Source organism: Nematostella vectensis, chromosome 6 (assembly GCF_932526225.1).
Source record: "Nematostella vectensis chromosome 6, jaNemVect1.1, whole genome shotgun sequence".
Lineage (NCBI taxonomy): Eukaryota > Metazoa > Cnidaria > Anthozoa > Actiniaria > Edwardsiidae > Nematostella > Nematostella vectensis.
Window position 1 is genome coordinate 16,170,493 of NC_064039.1, and position 22,535 is coordinate 16,193,027.

At 37.9% G+C, this 22,535-nt stretch overlaps 1 protein-coding gene and 4 long non-coding RNA genes across 5 annotated transcripts; all 5 read right to left on the minus strand.

Moving 5' to 3' along the window:
* Nucleotides 1–245: 245 nt before the first annotated feature.
* LOC125568033 lies at nucleotides 246–8,185 on the minus strand. The gene is made up of 5 exons (XR_007312032.1): nucleotides 6,467–8,185; nucleotides 5,308–5,646; nucleotides 1,808–2,146; nucleotides 1,098–1,532; nucleotides 246–621 (listed from the first exon to the last, which is right to left on the minus strand). It is a non-coding gene; the product is annotated as an uncharacterized LOC125568033 (long non-coding RNA).
* A 1,944-nt stretch (nucleotides 8,186–10,129) lies between these two features.
* LOC125568034 lies at nucleotides 10,130–11,571 on the minus strand. Its single transcript, XR_007312033.1, has 2 exons — nucleotides 11,340–11,571; nucleotides 10,130–10,261 (listed from the first exon to the last, which is right to left on the minus strand). It is a non-coding gene; the product is annotated as an uncharacterized LOC125568034 (long non-coding RNA).
* Nucleotides 11,572–13,288: 1,717 nt separating this feature from the next.
* On the minus strand, nucleotides 13,289–15,245 carry LOC125568094. Its single transcript, XR_007312087.1, has 3 exons — nucleotides 14,852–15,245; nucleotides 14,142–14,576; nucleotides 13,289–13,665 (listed from the first exon to the last, which is right to left on the minus strand). It is a non-coding gene; the product is annotated as an uncharacterized LOC125568094 (long non-coding RNA).
* Nucleotides 15,246–17,842: 2,597 nt separating this feature from the next.
* Nucleotides 17,843–19,734, minus strand: LOC5501503. The gene is made up of 3 exons (XR_007312027.1): nucleotides 19,506–19,734; nucleotides 18,351–18,689; nucleotides 17,843–18,075 (listed from the first exon to the last, which is right to left on the minus strand). It is a non-coding gene; the product is annotated as an uncharacterized LOC5501503 (long non-coding RNA).
* Nucleotides 19,735–20,195: 461 nt separating this feature from the next.
* Nucleotides 20,196–21,456, minus strand: LOC125568028 (P2X purinoceptor 7-like). The gene is made up of 2 exons (XM_048729309.1): nucleotides 21,415–21,456; nucleotides 20,196–21,329 (listed from the first exon to the last, which is right to left on the minus strand). Exon 2 carries the CDS (start codon nucleotides 21,252–21,254, stop codon nucleotides 20,739–20,741), a length of 516 nt encoding a protein of 171 aa, XP_048585266.1. The 5' UTR covers nucleotides 21,255–21,329; nucleotides 21,415–21,456; the 3' UTR covers nucleotides 20,196–20,738.
* Nucleotides 21,457–22,535: the final 1,079 nt, after the last annotated feature.

Consider the following 22,535-nt stretch of genomic DNA (forward strand, 5'->3'; position numbering starts at 1 on the left):
AATTACAGGAAAGTTGTGGTACACCCAACACACACACAAATAGTGTATAAAATAAATAGTGTATGTACACTATTAGAGTAGTCTCGAATCAGGTGATTGACTAATGTAAGATCTTAATAAAGCCCCTGGGCTTGTATCATCATTCACTAAAAATAGTATAGAATAAACTTACAATATTAGAAATGAAATTTATTACTATTTTATACATTTTTTCAGCTAGCTTTTACTATTTTTAGTTTTTTTTATAGATAAGTAATTGTCTACTGTACATAAGCACTGAAGGGTGTCAGTTGTTTTTCATCTTCACCAAAACAAATTTTTCACATATTCTATACTTGAGTTTGCTATTATCATGTAACAGAAATCTGGTATATAGTACGAGACATACATAAAAAAAAAAGTAAAACAGGCTTTCTATTGCAGACAATTGTATTTGTGGCATTGTGAGCATGTCCTACAAGATTTTATTATGAAGACTGTTGAAAGAGTGGGCACTACTAAAGTACAGCTGACTGCTGCTATAGCTTCAAATGGAAAGACCCTCCTGTAATGTTGGGGGAGCACTACCACTAACACTTGTCTTTTACTAGATATGAGAAACTTGGCCAGTGCTTGATAATTCTGGAAAATAAATTAAAAAAACATTAGCTTTATGCATTTCTGGTATGCCAGCACTATGCTTCTCTGTTGGGTAAACATTTGTATTACACGAGTCTGTGATATCCTTTTTATAGGTGTAGCCTAACCCAAACTAAAATTTCACTTTCTTGTCTGGGGATTTTTGTCCAGGTACGCCCTAAGCATTGCAAGATCCTCCGCCAGAGGAAGTAGATTAATTTTGTTGTATTTTCTCTCTCCGACAGAGGCTATGGACTTGGAAGATACCTGAAAATATATTAACACATTAGTTTCTTTTAGAATATCTTGAACGTCATTATCACTATTCTTTTTATAATCAGTATCAATGCTGAACTTTTTATATTTAAAAAAACATCAAATTAAGCCAAAAGTGTTAAATGCTGCGGTTGTAACTGACTACACTAATTTTAGGGGGGACCACAAGGATCTAACATAATGTGGAATGAACAGATCCATACCTTTTGAGCCCACTCTATATCCATAAGATGGAGGATAGCTGCATCATCTTGGCGCCTGAGCCCAGTTGCCCACTTCAGTGAAGTGCACTAGTGAAGTGCACTAGTGAAGTGCGCTAGGGATGGTGAAGATATGCTGGACACCACTAAAGCCGGCAACCCGCTTCACCCCCTCTTTTACCAGGGCGAAATTTCGGGAAGTGATGAGTTCAGTCAGGCCATGTTGGCTCGGTTCATTTATTTTGACCTCGAGCACCAATCTGGCTATCTCCCGCATTTTGGTGCTCATATAAGTAGCCTGCCTCTCGCCATGCTGATCATAGAGGCAGTTCCCCATCTGTATTATTAGTTCATCGTGCTTGGCCACGAAGCCGACCTCGTCACGCTCACAATACAATTTATTCACTTCACCGTATACAGATTTGGTATATAGGTTGGCTGAAAATGAAATACAAAATCATAGACTCCAGCAGCATTCCCCTTCTATGTATCGTTTTTTTAATTAAAAGCATGAGAAGACATCCTTGCCGCCTCCTTTGCTATTTTCTTTGGAGGGTTATTACAGAGAAAATCTGCTTCTACGATTTCTTAGCGAAATCAAATCCCCAGGATCTACTGCGTATATTTTCTGCACTGCACGACAAAGTCCTCCGTTTACCGTGTCCGAAAAGAATTGAAATGTATGTTCATTAACTTGTTTATAATATTTATACCTTCTTTGTCTGTCCCATGCTGTTTAAACGCACACTTCTTTCTGTGCCTCCAAAGGTCGTCCCCCTTGTGAAACCCAAGGCACGACTTACAAGGGAGGTAGGCATACCACAATCAGTTGTCCTTCGCCTAAGCTCAGGACATTGCAATTGTGGTGATAATCACCGAGGAGCCGGAGCCTTTCGTGTTCTTTTACTTTGTTCTTTTTACTCGTTCCTGCAAGCTGGCAGGCCACTTCAGATTCCTTGGAATGTTGCCTTTTGATGTGCCTCGCAAGCTTCACCCCCTGGTACCCACAAAAAAGCCCACTTGCATTTGGTCTGTGGCAAAGGTGATACCAACTGTAAAAAAAAAAAATAAGGTGTTATTCATTATTTATTTTCCCTATAGCCAGGCCACACAAGAAAAAGGGGTAAAAATGTTTTTTTTTTCACTTATTTTGTCTTGTTTTGAATTGCTTGTTTTGGAGCCTGAGTATCCTTATCTTAATATATTTAGCGAGAAGTGTGGTTTCAAATAAACCACGATTTATCGACTTGACGGTTGTTTTGGGAGCCGTTTTCTGCGTAGATAATCAGAGGTCAGATAAACATCTTCTTTTATTTTGATTATGAGTCAACTCTCGCCTCGTTTTCATGTTTGTACCCAAGATGGCGGCGGGGACGGTGAATAGGACTATTCAGTCTCCTAATTTCTCACAGAACTATCCTGTCCATCTGCACTTTGTAATAATCAAAATATTTTATCCACTGTCGTTTAACGTGCGTTCTATAACTTTTAGTGTAACAAGCTAGAGTAATCACAAAAATTTATAATTAATCGCTAATAACTCATAAGTATCATATGCTTTACTTAATTTACTGTAAAATAAGTAGTTAATGCTCAGAGTATGATAAATGATTTATAATTACATAATAAAAATTAGATACAAAAAAAATAACCACTTGATAATATTCTAGGGGGGATCTAGCTTTTTGCTGATAGTAAAGGAATGAACTGTCCATTTCTACGTTTCGCTTTCTTACTCCCACAAAGAGAAAAATCACTTATATCTGATATTGAGATTAGGATATTATCATTGTTTCCCTCTGATTATTTGCAATTAGATGGTTATATCCCTCTTACCTTATTAGGATCTTCTAGATGTCTATTCAGATACCCTCCTTCCCTTTGCTGGACACCTTGATATTGTATTATTATGAGAAATTATCTTATTAGAACCTACTAGATGTCTATTTAGATGTACTTGCCTCTGCTGCCCCTTAACATTTTGATATTATCCGAGATAGAGCCCCACAGTCCCACATAACCATCAGTACCAGTATGGGTGATATTATCCAAGATAGAGCCCCACAGTCCCACATAACCATCAGTACCAGTATGGGTGATATTATCCGAGATGGAGCCCCACAGTCCCACATAACCACCAGTACCAGTATGGGTGATTTCAAGAACTTGCTTAGACCTAATTTTATATGATGCTATAACAACTTTTTAACACTATATTCAACCGAAGTTCAGTCCAAGTTTGGTTCAATAACATACAAGATTAGTAATAGAAGCAGAGGTAAGCAATTTTCATTTCGCTCGTTCTTTAAATAACAGCCCATAGTTTGTTTTTGTAAACGTAATTGGTTAAATGTTTGTAGAAGTGTTTAACAGATAGAGTCAACATTAGCCATAGTTTATGCTTTTGTAGCCAGGAACTGAATTACAGGAAAGTTGTGGTACACCCAACACACACACAAATAGTGTATAAAATAAATAGTGTATGTACACTATTAGAGTAGTCTCGAATCAGGTGATTGACTAATGTAAGATCTTAATAAAGCCCCTGGGCTTGTATCATCATTCACTAAAAATAGTATAGAATAAACTTACAATATTAGAAATGAAATTTATTACTATTTTATACATTTTTTCAGCTAGCTTTTACTATTTTTAGTTTTTTTTATAGATAAGTAATTGTCTACTGTACATAAGCACTGAAGGGTGTCAGTTGTTTTTCATCTTCACCAAAACAAATTTGTCACATATTCTATACTTGAGTTTGCTATTATCATGTAACAGAAATCTGGTATATAGTACGAGACATAAATTTAAAAAAAAAGTAAAACAGGCTTTCTATTGCAGACAATTGTATTTGTGGCATTGTGAGCATGTCCTACAAGATTTTATTATGAAGACTGTTGAAAGAGTGGGCACTACTAAAGTACAGCTGACTGCTGCTATAGCTTCAAATGGAAAGACCCTCCTGTAATGTTGGGGGAGCACTACCACTAACACTTGTCTTTTACTAGATATGAGAAACTTGGCCAGTGCTTGATAATTCTGGAAAATAAATTAAAAAAACATTAGCTTTATGCATTTCTGGTATGCCAGCACTATGCTTCTCTGTTGGGTAAACATTTGTATTACACGAGTCTGTGATATCCTTTTTATAGGTGTAGCCTAACCCAAACTAAAATTTCACTTTCTTGTCTGGGGATTTTTGTCCAGGTACGCCCTAAGCATTGCAAGATCCTCCGCCAGAGGAAGTAGATTAATTTTGTTGTATTTTCTCTCTCCGACAGAGGCTAGGGACTTGGAAGATACCTGAAAATATATTAACACATTAGTTTCTTTTAGAATAGCTTGAAAGTCATTATCACTATTCTTTTTATAATCAGTATCAATGCTGAACTTTTTATATTTAAAAAAACATCAAATTAAGCCAAAAGTGTTAAATGCTGCGGTTGTAACTGACTACACTAATTTTAGGGCGGACCACAAGGATTTAACATAAGGTGGAATGAACAGATCCATACCTTTTGAGCCCACTCTATATCCATAAGATGGAGGATAGCTGCATCATCTTGGCGCCTGAGCCCAGTTGCCCACTTCAGTGAAGTGCACTAGTGAAGTGCGCTAGGGATGGTGAAGATATGCCGGACATCACTAAAGCCGGCAACCCGCTTCACCCCCTCTTTTACCAGGGCGAAATTTGGGAAGTGATGAGTTCAGTCAGGCCATGTTGGCTCGGTTAATTTATTTTAACCTCGAGCACCAATCTGGCTATCTCCCGCATTTTGGTGCTCATATAAGTAGCCTGCCTCTCCCCATGCTGATCATAGAGGCAGTTCCCCATCTGTATTATTAGTTCATCGCGCTTGGCCACGAAGCCGACCTCGTCACGCTTACAATACAATTTATTCACTTCACCGTATACAGATTTAGTATATAGGTTGGCTGAAAATGAAATAAAAAATCATAGACTCCAGCAGCATTCCCCTTCTATGTATCGTTTTTTAATTAAAAGCATGAGAAGACATCCTTGCCGCCTCCTTTGCTATTTTCTTTGGAGGGTTATTACAGAGAAAATCTGCTTCTACGATTTCTTAGCGAAATCAAATCTCCAGGATCTACTGCGTATATTTTCTGCACTGCACGACAAAGTCCTCCGTTTACCGTGTCCGGAAAGAATTGAAATGTATGTTCATTAACTTGTTTATAATATTTATACCTTCTTCGTCTGTCCCATGCTGTTTAAACGCACACTTCTTTCTGTGCCTCCAAAGGTCGTCCCCCTTGTGAAACCCAAGGCACGACTTACAAGGGAGGTAGGCATACCACAATCAGTTGTCCTTCGCCTAAGCTCAGGACATTGCAATTGTGGTGATAATCACCGAGGAGCCGGAGCCTTTCGTGTTCTTTTACTTTGTTCTTTTTACTCGTTCCTGCAAGCTGGCAGGCCACTTCAGATTCCTTGGAATGTTGCCTTTTGATGTGCCTCGCAAGCTTCACCCCCTGGTACCCACAAAAAAGCCCACTTGCATTTGGTCTGTGGCAAAGTTGATACCAACTGTAAAAAAAAAAAAATAAGGTGTTATTCATTATTTATTTTCCCTATAGCCAGGCCACACAAGAAAAAGGGGTAAAAATGTTTTTTTTTTCACTTATTTTGTCTTGTTTTGAATTGCTTGTTTTGGAGCCTGAGTATCCTTATCTTAATATATTTAGCGAGAAGTGTGGTTTCAAATAAACCACGATTTATCGACTTGACGGTTGTTTTGGGAGCCGTTTTCTGCGTAGATAATCAGATGTCAGATAAACATCTTCTTTTATTACAAATGCCATGAAGGCTTTTACAATTTTAACATAGAATCGTTTGTCAAATCTAAGTCAACTAGACTAATCCGCTACAACACTGCCCTCGATCTCTTTGTTCCTAAATGTCGCACTAAACTTTTTCCATCAAGCTACTTCAATCGTATCCCTAAACTGCGGAATAATCTATCTACGTCTACTCGCTCTGCTAGCTCACTTAACCAGTTTAAATCCTGTTTAACTTGCCACTACTTACCTGCGTTTACTAACAGCTACGACACAGATAACACTAACACCTGGAAATCCATTTGCCCTAAGTGCTCCTCTTCCCGCAACCTTACTGTCTCTTCTGCTCGTAACTGCTGCTGCTAATGTCAATTTTATCACAATTTTATATTATTATTGTTACAAACCATATATTGTACATAGTTGTTAATATTTTACCTATCAATATCCTTATTTTATATATTTGCTCACATCATAGTTTAGTTAAATAGTTTTAGATTAGATTAGTTATTAATTATAGATATATATATGCAGAACTGCTGAGTACTTGAAAGTTGCAGTATCTTTACCAGTTTGACTTTGAACTTGTGTTGAGCTTGTCGGGGACAACCAAATAAACTCACTTATATTCTCTTTACTTTATTTCTTGATCACAAACTCTCCGTAGTAATAGTACACTCGCATCTCAACTCTAGGGGCACAACCCCCTTTTTTACCTATCTCGAATTACAACATGATCACATAACAAAACTAAATATGTAACGTAATACAGTATTATAAAGTAACGCAATCTTGCGGGTTTTCTACTTCCGGACACTTGGCCCGCCATCTAGCACGTGTGACATAAGAATCGCGTAGACTTTTAGGACGAGATCGGCCTTTATGCCGCTCGTATTTTCTTTGTAGGAACGTAAAACATCTCTAAGACTCTTTACAGAAAGTTTCTGAATGTCTTCTAACGAATTGAGATTGACATTTTGATAAACTAGAACCATTTTTGCCAAAAACTCAGCAATGACAACAATGTTTGTTTTGATTATGAGTCAACTCTCGCCTTGTTTTCATGTTTGTATCCAAGATGGCGGCGGGGACTGTGAATAGGACTATTCAGTCTCCTAATTTCTCACAGAACTATCCTGTCCATCTGCACTTTGTAATAATAAAAATATTTTATCCACTGTCGTTTAAATTCGGAACCGGAATATTTTATTGTGCGTTCTATAACTTTTAGTGTAACAAGCTAGAGTAATCACAAAAATTTATAATTAATCGCTCATAACTCATAAGTATCATATGCTTTACTTACTTGACTGTAAAATAAGTAGTTAATGCTCTATCCAAATTGACCAGGTATTTTTTATGCCACATGTGTTTACTTGGTATTTCAATCAGAGTATGATAAATGAATATAATTACATAATAAAAATTAGATACAAAAAAATAACCACTTGATAATATTCTAGGGGGGATCTAGCTTTTTGCTGATAGTAAAGGGATGTAATGTCCATTTCTACGTTTGGCTTTCTTACTCCCACAAAGAGAAAAATCACTTATATCTGATATTGAGATTAGGATATTATCATTGTTTCCCTCTGATTATTTGCAATTAGATGGTTATATCCCTCTTATCTTATTAGGATCTTCTAGATGTCTATTCAGATACCCTCCTTCCCTTTTCTGGACACCTTGATATTGTATTATTATCAGAAATTATCTTATTAGAACCTACTAGATGTCTATTTAGATGTACTTGCCTCTGCTGCCCCTTAACATTTTGATATTATCCGAGATAGAGCCCCACAGTCCCACATAACCATCAGTACCAGTATGGGTGATATTATCCGAGATAGAGCCCCACAGTCCCACATAACCATCAGTACCAGTATGGGTGATATTATCCGAGATGGAGCCCCACAGTCCCACATAACTACCAGTACCAGTATGGGTGATTTCAAGAACTTGCTTATACCTAATTTTATATGATGCTATAACAACTTTTTAACACTATATTCAACCGAAGTTCAGTCCAAGTTTGGTTCAATAACATACAAGATTAGTAATAGAAGCAGAGGTAAGCAATTTTCATTTCGCTCGTTCTTTAAATAACAGCCCATAGTTTGTTTTTGTAAACGTAATTGGTTAAATGTTTGTAAAAGTGTTTAACAGATAGAGTCAACATTAGTCATAGTTTATGCTTTTGTAGCCAGGAACTGAATTACAGGAAAGTTGTGGTACACCCAACACACACACAAATAGTGTATAAAATAAATAGTGTATGTACACTATAAGAGTAGTCTCGAATCAGGTGATTGACTAATGTAAGATCTTAATAAAGCCCCTGGGCTTGTATGATCATTCACTAAAAATAGTATAGAATAAACTTACAATATTAGAAATGAAATTTATTACTATTTTATACATTTTTTCAGCTAGCTTTTACTATTTTTAGTTTTTTTTATAGATAAGTAATTGTCTACTGTACATAAGCACTGAAGGGTGTCAGTTGTTTCTCATCTTCACCAAAACAAATTTTTCACATATTCTATACTTGAGTTTGCTATTATCATGTAACAGAAATCTGGTATATAGTACGAGACATAGATTTAAAAAAAAAAGTAAAACAGGCTTTCTATTGCAGACAATTGTATTTGTGGCATTGTGAGCATGTCCTACAAGATTTTATTATGAAGACTGTTAAAAGACTGGGCACTACTAAAGTACAGCTGACTGCTGCTATAGCTTCAAATGGAAAGACCCTCCTGTAATGTTGGGGGAGCACTACCACTAACACTTGTCTTTTACTAGATATGAGAAACTTGGCCAGTGCTTGATAATTCTGGAAAATAAAGTAAAAAAACATTAGCTTTATGCATTTCTGGTATGCCAGCACTATGCTTCTCTGTTGGGTAAACATTTGTATTACACGAGTCTGTGATATCCTTTTTATAGGTGTAGCCTAACCCAAACTAAAATTTCACTTTCTTGTCTGGGGATTTTTGTCCAGGTACGCCCTAAGCATTGCAAGATCCTCCGCCAGAGGAAGTAGATTAATTTTGTTGTATTTTCTCTCTCCGACAGAGGCTATAGACTTGGAAGATACCTGAAAATATATTAACACATTAGTTTCTTTTAGAATATCTTGAACGTCATTATCACTATTCTTTTTATAATCAGTATCAATGCTGAACTTTTTATATTTAAAAAAACATCAAATTAAGCCAAAAGTGTTAAATGCTGCGGTTGTAACTGACTACACTAATTTTAGGGCGGACCACAAGGATCTAACATAAGGTGGAATGAACAGATCCATACCTTTTGAGCCCACACTATATCCATGAGATGGAGGAAGTCCTGTGCCTCTCGGATAGCTGCATCATCTTGGCGCCTGAGCCCAGTTGCCCACTTCAGTGAAGTGCACTAGTGAAGTGCGCTAGGGATGGTGAAGATATGCCGGACATCACTAAAGCCGGCAACCCGCTTCACCCCCTCTTTTACCAGGGCGAAATTTGGGAAGTGATGAGTTCAGTCAGGCCATGTTGGCTCGGTTAATTTATTTTAACCTCGAGCACCAATCTGGCTATCTCCCGCATTTTGGTGCTCATATAAGTAGCCTGCCTCTCGCCATGCTGATCATAGAGGCAGTTCCCCATCTGTATTATTAGTTCATCGCGCTTGGCCACGAAGCCGGCCTCGTCACGCTCACAATACAATTTATTCACTTCACCGTATACAGATTTGATATATAGGTTGGCTGAAAATGAAATACAAAATCATAGACTCCAGCAGCATTCCCCTTCTATGTATCGTTTTTTTAATTAAAAGCATGAGAAGACATCCTTGCCGCCTCCTTTGCTATTTTCTTTGGAGGGTTATTACAGAGAAAATCTGCTTCTACGATTTCTTAGCGAAATCAAACCCCAGGATCTACTGCGTATATTTTCTGCACTGCACGACAAAGTCCTCCGTTTATCGTGTCCGAAAAGAATTGAAATGTCTGTTCATTAACTTGTTTATAATATTTATACCTTCTTTGTCTGTCCCATGCTGTTTAAACGCACACTTCTTTCTGTGCCTCCAAAGGTCGTCCCCCTTGTGAAACCCAAGGCACGACTTACAAGGGAGGTAGGCATACCACAATCAGTTGTCCTTCGCCTAAGCTCAGGACATTGCAATTGTGGTGATAATCACCAAGGAGCCGGAGCCTTTCGTGTTCTTTTACTTTGTTCTTTTTACTCGTTCCTGCAAGCTGGCAGGCCACTTCAGATTCCTTGGAATGTTGCCTTTTGATGTGCCTCGCAAGCTTCACCCCCTGGTACCCACAAAAAAGCCCACTTGCATTTGGTCTGTGGCAAAGGTGATACCAACTGTAAAAAAAAAAATAAGGTGTTATTCATTATTTATTTTCCCTATAGCCAGGCCACACAAGAAAAAGGGGGTAAAATGTTTTTTTTTTCACTTATTTTGTCTTGTTTTGAATTGCTTGTTTTGGAGCCTGAGTATTCTTATCTTAATATATTTAGCGAGAAGTGTGGTTTCAAATAAACCACGATTTATCGACTTGACGGTTGTTTTGGGAGCCGTTTTCTGCGTAGATAATCAGAGGTCAGATAAACATCTTCTTTTATTACAAATGCCATGAAGGCTTTTACAATTTTAACATAGAATCGTTTGTCAAATCTAAGTCAACTAGACTAATCCGCCACAACTCTGCCCTCGATCTCTTTGTTCTTAAATGTCGCACTCTATATCCATAAGATGGAGGAAGTCCTGTGCCTCTCGGATAGCTGCATCATCTTGGCGCCTGAGCCCAGTTGCCCACTTCAGTGAAGTGCACTAGTGAAGTGCGCTAGGGATGGTGAAGATATGCCGGACATCACTAAAGCCGGCAACCCGCTTCACCCCCTCTTTTACCAGGGCGAAATTTGGGAAGTGATGAGTTCAGTCAGGCCATGTTGGCTCGGTTAATTTATTTTAACCTCGAGCACCAATCTGGCTATCTCCCGCATTTTGGTGCTCATATAAGTAGCCTGCCTCTCGCCATGCTGATCATAGAGGCAGTTCCCCATCTGTATTATTAGTTCATCGTGCTTGGCCACGAAGCCGACCTCGTCACGCTCACAATACAATTTATTCACTTCACCGTATACAGATTTGATATATAGGTTGGCTGAAAATGAAATACAAAATCATAGACTCCAGCAGCATTCCCCTTCTATGTATCGTTTTTTTAATTAAAAGCATGAGAAGACATCCTTGCCGCCTCCTTTGCTATTTTCTTTGGAGGGTTATTACAGAGAAAATCTGCTTCTACGATTTCTTAGCGAAATCAAATCCCCAGGATCTACTGCGTATATTTTCTGCACTGCACGACAAAGTCCTCCGTTTACCGTGTCCGAAAAGAATTGAAATGTATGTTCATTAACTTGTTTATAATATTAATACCTTCTTTGTCTGTCCCATGCTGTTTAAACGCACACTTCTTTCTGTGCCTCCAAAGGTCGTCCCTCTTGTGAAACCCAAGGCACGACTTACAAGGGAGGTAGGCATACCACAATCAGTTGTTCTTCGCCTAAGCTCAGGACATTGCAATTGTGGTGATAATCACCGAGGAGCCGGAGCCTTTCGTGTTCTTTTACTTTGTTCTTTTTACTCGTTCCTGCAAGCTGGCAGGCCACTTCAGATACCTTGGAATGTTGCCTTTTGATGTGCCTCGCAAGCTTCACCCCCTGGTACCCACAAAAAAGCCCACTTGCATTTGGTCTGTAGCAAAGGTGATACCAGCTGTAAAAAAAAATAAGGTGTTATTCATTATTTATTTACTCTATAGCCAGGCCACACAAGAAAAAGGGGTAAAAATGTTTTTTTTTTCACTTATTTTGTCTTGTTTTGAATTGCTTGTTTTGGAGCCTGAGTATCCTTATCTTAATATATTTAGCGAGAAGTGTGGTTTCAAATAAACCACGATTTATCGACTTGACGGTTGTTTTGGGAGCCGTTTTCTGCGTAGATAATCAGAGGTCAGATAAACATCTTCTTTTATTTTGATTATGAGTCAACTCTCGCCTCGTTTTCATGTTTGTACCCAAGATGGCGGCGGGGACTGTGAATAGGACTATTCAGTCTCCTAATTTCTCACAGAACTATCCTGTCCATCTGCACTTTGTAATAATCAAAATATTTTATCCACTGTCGTTTAACGTGCGTTCTATAACTTTTAGTGTAACAAGCTAGAGTAATCACAAAAATTTATAATTAATCGCTAATAACTCATAAGTATCATATGCTTTACTTAATTTACTGTAAAATAAGTAGTTAATGCTCAGAGTATGATAAATGATTTATAATTACATAATAAAAATTAGATACAAAAAAAATAACCACTTGATAATATTCTAGGGGGGATCTAGCTTTTTGCTGATAGTAAAGGAATGAACTGTCCATTTCTACGTTTCGCTTTCTTACTCCCACAAAGAGAAAAATCACTTATATCTGATATTGAGATTAGGATATTATCATTGTTTCCCTCTGATTATTTGCAATTAGATGGTTATATCCCTCTTACCTTATTAGGATCTTCTAGATGTCTATTCAGATACCCTCCTTCCCTTTGCTGGACACCTTGATATTGTATTATTATGAGAAATTATCTTATTAGAACCTACTAGATGTCTATTTAGATGTACTTGCCTCTGCTGCCCCTTAACATTTTGATATTATCCGAGATAGAGCCCCACAGTCCCACATAACCATCAGTACCAGTATGGGTGATATTATCCAAGATAGAGCCCCACAGTCCCACATAACCATCAGTACCAGTATGGGTGATATTATCCGAGATGGAGCCCCACAGTCCCACATAACCACCAGTACCAGTATGGGTGATTTCAAGAACTTGCTTAGACCTAATTTTATATGATGCTATAACAACTTTTTAACACTATATTCAACCGAAGTTCAGTCCAAGTTTGGTTCAATAACATACAAGATTAGTAATAGAAGCAGAGGTAAGCAATTTTCATTTCGCTCGTTCTTTAAATAACAGCCCATAGTTTGTTTTTGTAAACGTAATTGGTTAAATGTTTGTAGAAGTGTTTAACAGATAGAGTCAACATTAGCCATAGTTTATGCTTTTGTAGCCAGGAACTGAATTACAGGAAAGTTGTGGTACACCCAACACACACACAAATAGTGTATAAAATAAATAGTGTATGTACACTATTAGAGTAGTCTCGAATCAGGTGATTGACTAATGTAAGATCTTAATAAAGCCCCTGGGCTTGTATCATCATTCACTAAAAATAGTATAGAATAAACTTACAATATTAGAAATGAAATTTATTACTATTTTATACATTTTTTCAGCTAGCTTTTACTATTTTTAGTTTTTTTTATAGATAAGTAATTGTCTACTGTACATAAGCACTGAAGGGTGTCAGTTGTTTTTCATCTTCACCAAAACAAATTTTTCACATATTCTATACTTGAGTTTGCTATTATCATGTAACAGAAATCTGGTATATAGTACGAGACATACATAAAAAAAAAAAGTAAAACAGGCTTTCTATTGCAGACAATTGTATTTGTGGCATTGTGAGCATGTCCTACAAGATTTTATTATGAAGACTGTTGAAAGAGTGGGCACTACTAAAGTACAGCTGACTGCTGCTATAGCTTCAAATGGAAAGACCCTCCTGTAATGTTGGGGGAGCACTACCACTAACACTTGTCTTTTACTAGATATGAGAAACTTGGCCAGTGCTTGATAATTCTGGAAAATAAATTAAAAAAACATTAGCTTTATGCATTTCTGGTATGCCAGCACTATGCTTCTCTGTTGGGTAAACATTTGTATTACACGAGTCTGTGATATCCTTTTTATAGGTGTAGCCTAACCCAAACTAAAATTTCACTTTCTTGTCTGGGGATTTTTGTCCAGGTACGCCCTAAGCATTGCAAGATCCTCCGCCAGAGGAAGTAGATTAATTTTGTTGTATTTTCTCTCTCCGACAGAGGCTATGGACTTGGAAGATACCTGAAAATATATTAACACATTAGTTTCTTTTAGAATATCTTGAACGTCATTATCACTATTCTTTTTATAATCAGTATCAATGCTGAACTTTTTATATTTAAAAAAACATCAAATTAAGCCAAAAGTGTTAAATGCTGCGGTTGTAACTGACTACACTAATTTTAGGGGGGACCACAAGGATCTAACATAATGTGGAATGAACAGATCCATACCTTTTGAGCCCACTCTATATCCATAAGATGGAGGATAGCTGCATCATCTTGGCGCCTGAGCCCAGTTGCCCACTTCAGTGAAGTGCACTAGTGAAGTGCACTAGTGAAGTGCGCTAGGGATGGTGAAGATATGCTGGACACCACTAAAGCCGGCAACCCGCTTCACCCCCTCTTTTACCAGGGCGAAATTTCGGGAAGTGATGAGTTCAGTCAGGCCATGTTGGCTCGGTTCATTTATTTTGACCTCGAGCACCAATCTGGCTATCTCCCGCATTTTGGTGCTCATATAAGTAGCCTGCCTTTCGCCATGCTGATCATAGAGGCAGTTCCCCATCTGTATTATTAGTTCATCGTGCTTGGCCACGAAGCCGACCTCGTCACGCTCACAATACAATTTATTCACTTCACCGTATACAGATTTGGTATATAGGTTGGCTGAAAATGAAATACAAAATCATAGACTCCAGCAGCATTCCCCTTCTATGTATCGTTTTTTTAATTAAAAGCATGAGAAGACATCCTTGCCGCCTCCTTTGCTATTTTCTTTAGAGGGTTATTACAGAGAAAATCTGCTTCTACGATTTCTTAGCGAAATCAAATCCCCAGGATCTACTGCGTATATTTTCTGCACTGCACGACAAAGTCCTCCGTTTACCGTGTCCGAAAAGAATTGAAATGTATGTTCATTAACTTGTTTATAATATTTATACCTTCTTTGTCTGTCCCATGCTGTTTAAACGCACACTTCTTTCTGTGCCTCCAAAGGTCGTCCCCCTTGTGAAACCCAAGGCACGACTTACAAGGGAGGTAGGCATACCACAACCAGTTGTCCTTCGCCTAAGCTCAGGACATTGCAATTGTGGTGATAATCACCGAGGAGCCGGAGCCTTTCGTGTTCTTTTACTTTGTTCTTTTTACTCGTTCCTGCAAGCTGGCAGGCCACTTCAGATTCCTTGGAATGTTGCCTTTTGATGTGCCTCGCAAGCTTCACCCCCTGGTACCCACAAAAAAGCCCACTTGCATTTGGTCTGTGGCAAAGGTGATACCAACTGTAAAAAAAAAATAAGGTGTTATTCATTATTTATTTTCCCTATAGCCAGGCCACACAAGAAAAAGGGGTAAAATGTTTTTTTTTTCACTTATTTTGTCTTGTTTTGAATTGCTTGTTTTGGAGCCTGAGTATCCTTATCTTAATATATTTAGCGAGAAGTGTGGTTTCAAATAAACCACGATTTATCGACTTGACGGTTGTTTTGGGAGCCGTTTTCTGCGTAGATAATCAGAGGTCAGATAAACATCTTCTTTTATTTTGATTATGAGTCAACTCTCGCCTCGTTTTCATGTTTGTACCCAAGATGGCGGCGGGGACGGTGAATAGGACTATTCAGTCTCCTAATTTCTCACAGAACTATCCTGTCCATCTGCACTTTGTAATAATCAAAATATTTTATCCACTGTCGTTTAACGTGCGTTCTATAACTTTTAGTGTAACAAGCTAGAGTAATCACAAAAATTTATAATTAATCGCTAATAACTCATAAGTATCATATGCTTTACTTAATTTACTGTAAAATAAGTAGTTAATGCTCAGAGTATGATAAATGATTTATAATTACATAATAAAAATTAGATACAAAAAAAATAACCACTTGATAATATTCTAGGGGGGATCTAGCTTTTTGCTGATAGTAAAGGAATGAACTGTCCATTTCTACGTTTCGCTTTCTTACTCCCACAAAGAGAAAAATCACTTATATCTGATATTGAGATTAGGATATTATCATTGTTTCCCTCTGATTATTTGCAATTAGATGGTTATATCCCTCTTACCTTATTAGGATCTTCTAGATGTCTATTAAGATACCCTCCTTCCCTTTGCTGGACACCTTGATATTGTATTATTATGAGAAATTATCTTATTAGAACCTACTAGATGTCTATTTAGATGTACTTGCCTCTGCTGCCCCTTAACATTTTGATATTATCCGAGATAGAGCCCCACAGTCCCACATAACCATCAGTACCAGTATGGGTGATATTATCCAAGATAGAGCCCCACAGTCCCACATAACCATCAGTACCAGTATGGGTGATATTATCCGAGATGGAGCCCCACAGTCCCACATAACCACCAGTACCAGTATGGGTGATTTCAAGAACTTGCTTAGACCTAATTTTATATGATGCTATAACAACTTTTTAACACTATATTCAACCGAAGTTCAGTCCAAGTTTGGTTCAATAACATACAAGATTAGTAATAGAAGCAGAGGTAAGCAATTTTCATTTCGCTCGTTCTTTAAATAACAGCCCATAGTTTGTTTTTGTAAACGTAATTGGTTAAATGTTTGTAGAAGTGTTTAACAGATAGAGTCAACATTAGCCATAGTTTATGCTTTTGTAGCCAGGAACTGAATTACAGGAAAGTTGTGGTACACCCAACACACACACAAATAGTGTATAAAATAAATAGTGTATGTACACTATTAGAGTAGTCTCGAATCAGGTGATTGACTAATGTAAGATCTTAATAAAGCCCCTGGGCTTGTATCATCATTCACTAAAAATAGTATAGAATAAACTTACAATATTAGAAATGAAATTTATTACTATTTTATACATTTTTTCAGCTAGCTTTTACTATTTTTAGTTTTTTTTTATAGATAAGTAATTGTCTACTGTACATAAGCACTGAAGGGTGTCAGTTGTTTTTCATCTTCACCAAAACAAATTTTTCACATATTCTATACTTGAGTTTGCTATTATCATGTAACAGAAATCTGGTATATAGTACGAGACATAAATTTAAAAAAAAAGTAAAACAGGCTTTCTATTGCAGACAATTGTATTTGTGGCATTGTGAGCATGTCCTACAAGATTTTATTATGAAGACTGTTGAAAGAGTGGGCACTACTAAAGTACAGCTGACTGCTGCTATAGCTTCAAATGGAAAGACCCTCCTGTAATGTTGGGGGAGCACTACCACTAACACTTGTCTTTTACTAGATATGAGAAACTTGGCCAGTGCTTGATAATTCTGGAAAATAAATTAAAAAAACATTAGCTTTATGCATTTCTGGTATGCCAGCACTATGCTTCTCTGTTGGGTAAACATTTGTATTACACGAGTCTGTGATATCCTTTTTATAGGTGTAGCCTAACCCAAACTAAAATTTCACTTTCTTGTCTGGGGATTTTTGTCCAGGTACGCCCTAAGCATTGCAAGATCCTCCGCCAGAGGAAGTAGATTAATTTTGTTGTATTTTCTCTCTCCGACAGAGGCTAGGGACTTGGAAGATACCTGAAAATATATTAACACATTAGTTTCTTTTAGAATAGCTTGAAAGTCATTATCACTATTCTTTTTATAATCAGTATCAATGCTGAACTTTTTATATTTAAAAAAACATCAAATTAAGCCAAAAGTGTTAAATGCTGCGGTTGTAACTGACTACACTAATTTTAGGGCGGACCACAAGGATTTAACATAAGGTGGAATGAACAGATCCATACCTTTTGAGCCCACTCTATATCCATAAGATGGAGGATAGCTGCATCATCTTGGCGCCTGAGCCCAGTTGCCCACTTCAGTGAAGTGCACTAGTGAAGTGCGCTAGGGATGGTGAAGATATGCCGGACATCACTAAAGCCGGCAACCCGCTTCACCCCCTCTTTTACCAGGGCGAAATTTGGGAAGTGATGAGTTCAGTCAGGCCATGTTGGCTCGGTTAATTTATTTTAACCTCGAGCACCAATCTGGCTATCTCCCGCATTTTGGTGCTCATATAAGTAGCCTGCCTCTCGCCATGCTGATCATAGAGGCAGTTCCCCATCTGTATTATTAGTTCATCGTGCTTGGCCACGAAGCCGACCTCGTCACGCTCACAATACAATTTATTCACTTCACCGTATACAGATTTGGTATATAGGTTGGCTGAAAATGAAATACAAAATCATAGACTCCAGCAGCATTCCCCTTCTATGTATCGCTTTTTTAATTAAAAGCATGAGAAGACATCCTTGCCGCCTCCTTTGCTATTTTCTTTGGAGGGTTATTACAGAGAAAATCTGCTTCTACGATTTCTTAGCGAAATCAAATCCCCAGGATCTACTGCGTATATTTTCTGCACTGCACGACAAAGTCCTCCGTTTATCGTGTCCGAAAAGAATTGAAATGTATGTTCATTAACTTGTTTATAATATTTATACCTTCTTTGTCTGTCCCATGCTGTTTAAACGCACACTTCTTTCTGTGCCTCCAAAGGTCGTCCCCCTTGTGAAACCCAAGGCACGACTTACAAGGGAGGTAGGCATACCACAATCAGTTGTCCTTCGCCTAAGCTCAGGACATTGCAATTGTGGTGATAATCACCGAGGAGCCGGAGCCTTTCGTGTTCTTTTACTTTGTTCTTTTTACTCGTTCCTGCAAGCTGGCAGGCCACTTCAGATTCCTTGGAATGTTGCCTTTTGATGTGCCTCGCAAGCTTCACCCCCTGGTACCCACAAAAAAGCCCACTTGCATTTGGTCTGTGGCAAAGGTGATACCAACTGTAAAAAAAAAATAAGGCGTTATTCATTATTTATTTTCCCTATAGCCAGGCCACACAAGAAAAAGGGGTAAAAATGTTTTTTTTTCACTTATTTTGTCTTGTTTTGAATTGCTTGTTTTGGAGCCTGAGTATCCTTATCTTAATATATTTAGCGAGAAGTGTGGTTTCAAATAAACCACGATTTATCGACTTGACGGTTGTTTTGGGAGCCGTTTTCTGCGTAGATAATCAGATGTCAGATAAACATCTTCTTTTATTACAAATGCCATGAAGGCTTTTACAATTTTAACATAGAATCGTTTGTCAAATCTAAGTCAACTAGACTAATCCGCCACAACTCTGCCCTCGATCTCTTTGTTCCTAAATGTCGCACTAAACTTTTTCAATCAAGCTACTTCAATCGTATCCCTAAACTGCGGAATAATCTATCTACGTCTACTCGCTCTGCTAGCTCACTTAACCAGTTTAAATCCTGTTTAACTTGCCACTACTTACCTGCGCTTACTAACAGCTACGACACAGATAACACTAACACCTGGAAATCCATTTGCCTTAAGTGCTCCTCTTCCCGCAACCTTACTGTCTCTTCTGCTCGTAACTGCTGCTACTAATGTCAATTTTATCACAATTTTATATTATTATTGTTACAAACCATATATTGTACATAGTTGTTAATATTTTACCTATCAATATCCTTATTTTATATATTTGCTCACATCATAGTTTAGTTAAATAGTTTTAGATTAGATTAGTTATTAATTATAGATATATATATGCAGAACTGCTGAGTACTTGAAAGTTGCAGTATCTTTACCAGTTTGACTTTGAACTTGTGTTGAGCTTGGCCCGCCATCTAGCACGTGTGACATAAGAATCGCGTAGACTTTTAGGACGAGATCGGCCTTTATGCCGCTCGTATTTTCTTTGTAGGAACGTAAAACATCTCTAAGACTCTTTACAGAAAGTTTCTGAATGTCTTCTAACGAATTGAGATTGACATTTTGATAAACTAGAACCATTTTTGTCAAAAACTCAGCAATGACAACAATGTTTGTTTTGATTATGAGTCAACTCTCGCCTCGTTTTCATGTTTGTATCCAAGATGGCGGCGGGGACTGTGAATAGGACTATTCAGTCTCCTAATTTCTCACAGAACTATCCTGTCCATCTGCACTTTGTAATAACTTATGACTACATCCCAATGCTGATGGCAATGATTCTCCGAAAACGATTCACTGACATTGATGGAATTACCCGGCATGTTAGTTTAGCTGAGGATGACCCTGCCCGAATCCAACCAACCTTTGCAATGGCCAAGCCTGTTAGCTCTCGTGAACTGTTTCAAGCACACCAGTCGAGGTTCAGACCTCCTAGCACCGAAAATGAGTGATGGAAACCAGCTCATACACCACTTAAGGTTATTTGATTTGATATTATATATATATATATATATATTGTTCTGACCAGAGCTGCTTAAAAACAATTGCCAAGCAATTCAGAGAAATTTTCAATAAAATGTTTTTTTATTACCACTCAGTATTTACCCATTGTGGGAAATTATTTAAATTAGCTCTATTCCACTGTGTTGCATGGTGAAAACTCCAAGTCAGCTTAACCCAACAATTAGTTTAGATAACCCTGATGTTGAAGCATCAAAAATATATCTTGTTTAAGTAACAGCTCTCAAATAGTCCAATTTATGTACTTCTATTATATGGGTGAATTTCAATCAGCATAATTGCATACACCTAATAAAAAAACATTGTCAGTGCAAATGGCAATTGGAGAATGGAAGTTTAAATCAAATGTACCATGGTCTAGTTATATTTCTACCACAGTCGAATACCAGTTTTTACCAATTACAGTATATGGATAATTCGTATTAAGCTAATGTTTGGCTCTGGTATTGCCAGATTTTTTTATGGCCTTTAATTTTATAAATAATCAGTACCGAAAAGCACCTTTCAGTCATAGAACTTTCATTCGTCGTTTGCACTGACATCTGTTTATCTGGTTTATCAAAAAGGGACGTTTATGCTAAACCTCTCTAGTTCTCTCTGAACCCCATGTAGATCCCAGTTCTAGTAGGATAATGATGTCTTATTTGCCATACAATGCACGAGGGGGCCACTCTTCTTCTTCCCTTGCAAAGGTACCCATGCTTGTCAAGGATGTAGTTCCTGTAGCCTGCCTTTCGAAACGCCCTTGCACTGCTGTCATGCCAATCATTCCTAATATCTGCTGATGACCTGATACCAAGCGATAATACCTCTACATCCAGGCAGAGCTTGCCAAACCTTGCTTTGGCGGACTCACAATTTCTTTTACCACAGCAAACATTTTCAATTTGCTGTGGCATTTCACGGCAATTACCACATTTGCACCAGTCTGGTAGTGGTTCCCCTGGTGGTCTTGGTGCTGGTGTAATGCCAACAGCAGTGGGGCCCTGTGGGTGAGTGCTTGGCCCTGCGACATCCATTGGTTCCTTTGCAAGGCCAAGATTTTCCTCCTCTATGTCATTGTCATCATCTTCCATGACCAGAAGGGAGTCAATGAAGTCCATGCTTCCAACTCCTCTTTGCAGGCTTTTTACACATAGGCTTTTGATTGTTTCAAAATCCAGTGTGTCTATAAATTCCTAAGTTAAAGAAAGTAAAATCAGCATCATCATCCCTGGTGGGAGGGATACACCCAATATTTCTTTGGTTATCAATTTCCTTTACCTTTTTATTGATTTATTTGATATGCTAGTTAATAACTTTTACCGCTCTGCTCTCTGAACGTGAGAAATTCTCATTCCTTACCTGTACGCTTTGTCTATCAGGAGTCCTTCTTTCGATCTCCTCCTATATGCTTTCCTCCATTTTCTAAGCCAACCTCTTTAGTTCAATAATTCCGTCTTATTTTAAAAACCTACGAAATAACGCGGGAAAACAGCCCGCGCCGTAACCTCTCAAGACCTCACGCATTGAGTGTTTTGATGGGTTTATTCATTGTTCTGGTCCAACGCACACACTTCGATTGTTATGCTAATTACTCAACGGTCGCCTCGACTGCGCATGCGGAACTGCTGACAATGCGGCTTTAATTTTTACAACTTCTGACCTTAGATAACATAGTCTTACTGATGACATTTGGAACTCTTCAATGTTCTTTACTTTATTGGGAGTTCGGGATAACAATGCATGCCAATCATTTAATGTGGATTCACAATTCCGAGCTCTCAAAAGAAGATCTCTAAAGTAGTCTTGGTCATTGCTGTCGCCATCAACTCTATGATTTACTGTTAAAGAGACAACTTCTTTGAACTGTTGATACATGAGATGGCCCTGAATTTGCTTATCTGATTTTGGAAAAGTGGCTTGTCACTAACTGGAGATAGCTGTGCTATATCACCAACTAAAATAACTGAAAGGTCACCAAAAGCATGATCAGCTAGACCTGTAGCTTGCCTACATCGACAATCCTATCCATCCAAATAAGGACTGGCCAACAAATGAATATTCATCAATAATCAAATATTTTTTTATTTTCTAAATTAGTCTGAAGTTGCTGCAAAGCTATACCTTCCAATTCAAATAGTCTTTTGGAACCAATTGGAAGTTTAAGAAAGGAGTGTAGTGTCAGGCCATTGACATTAAATGAGGCCTTTCCAGTGTATGCTAACACTTGGCAGTTTTCCCTGAGAACATTTCTTACGGCATCGATAACATAGCTCTTTCCTGAGCATGCTATTCCTTTTATAAGAAGACGAAGTGGTAACTGAGTGTTCTGCTTGAAGTGATTCAAGATAATATGGTATGCAAGCAATTGATCTTTACTAAAACTTGAAATATCTATTACT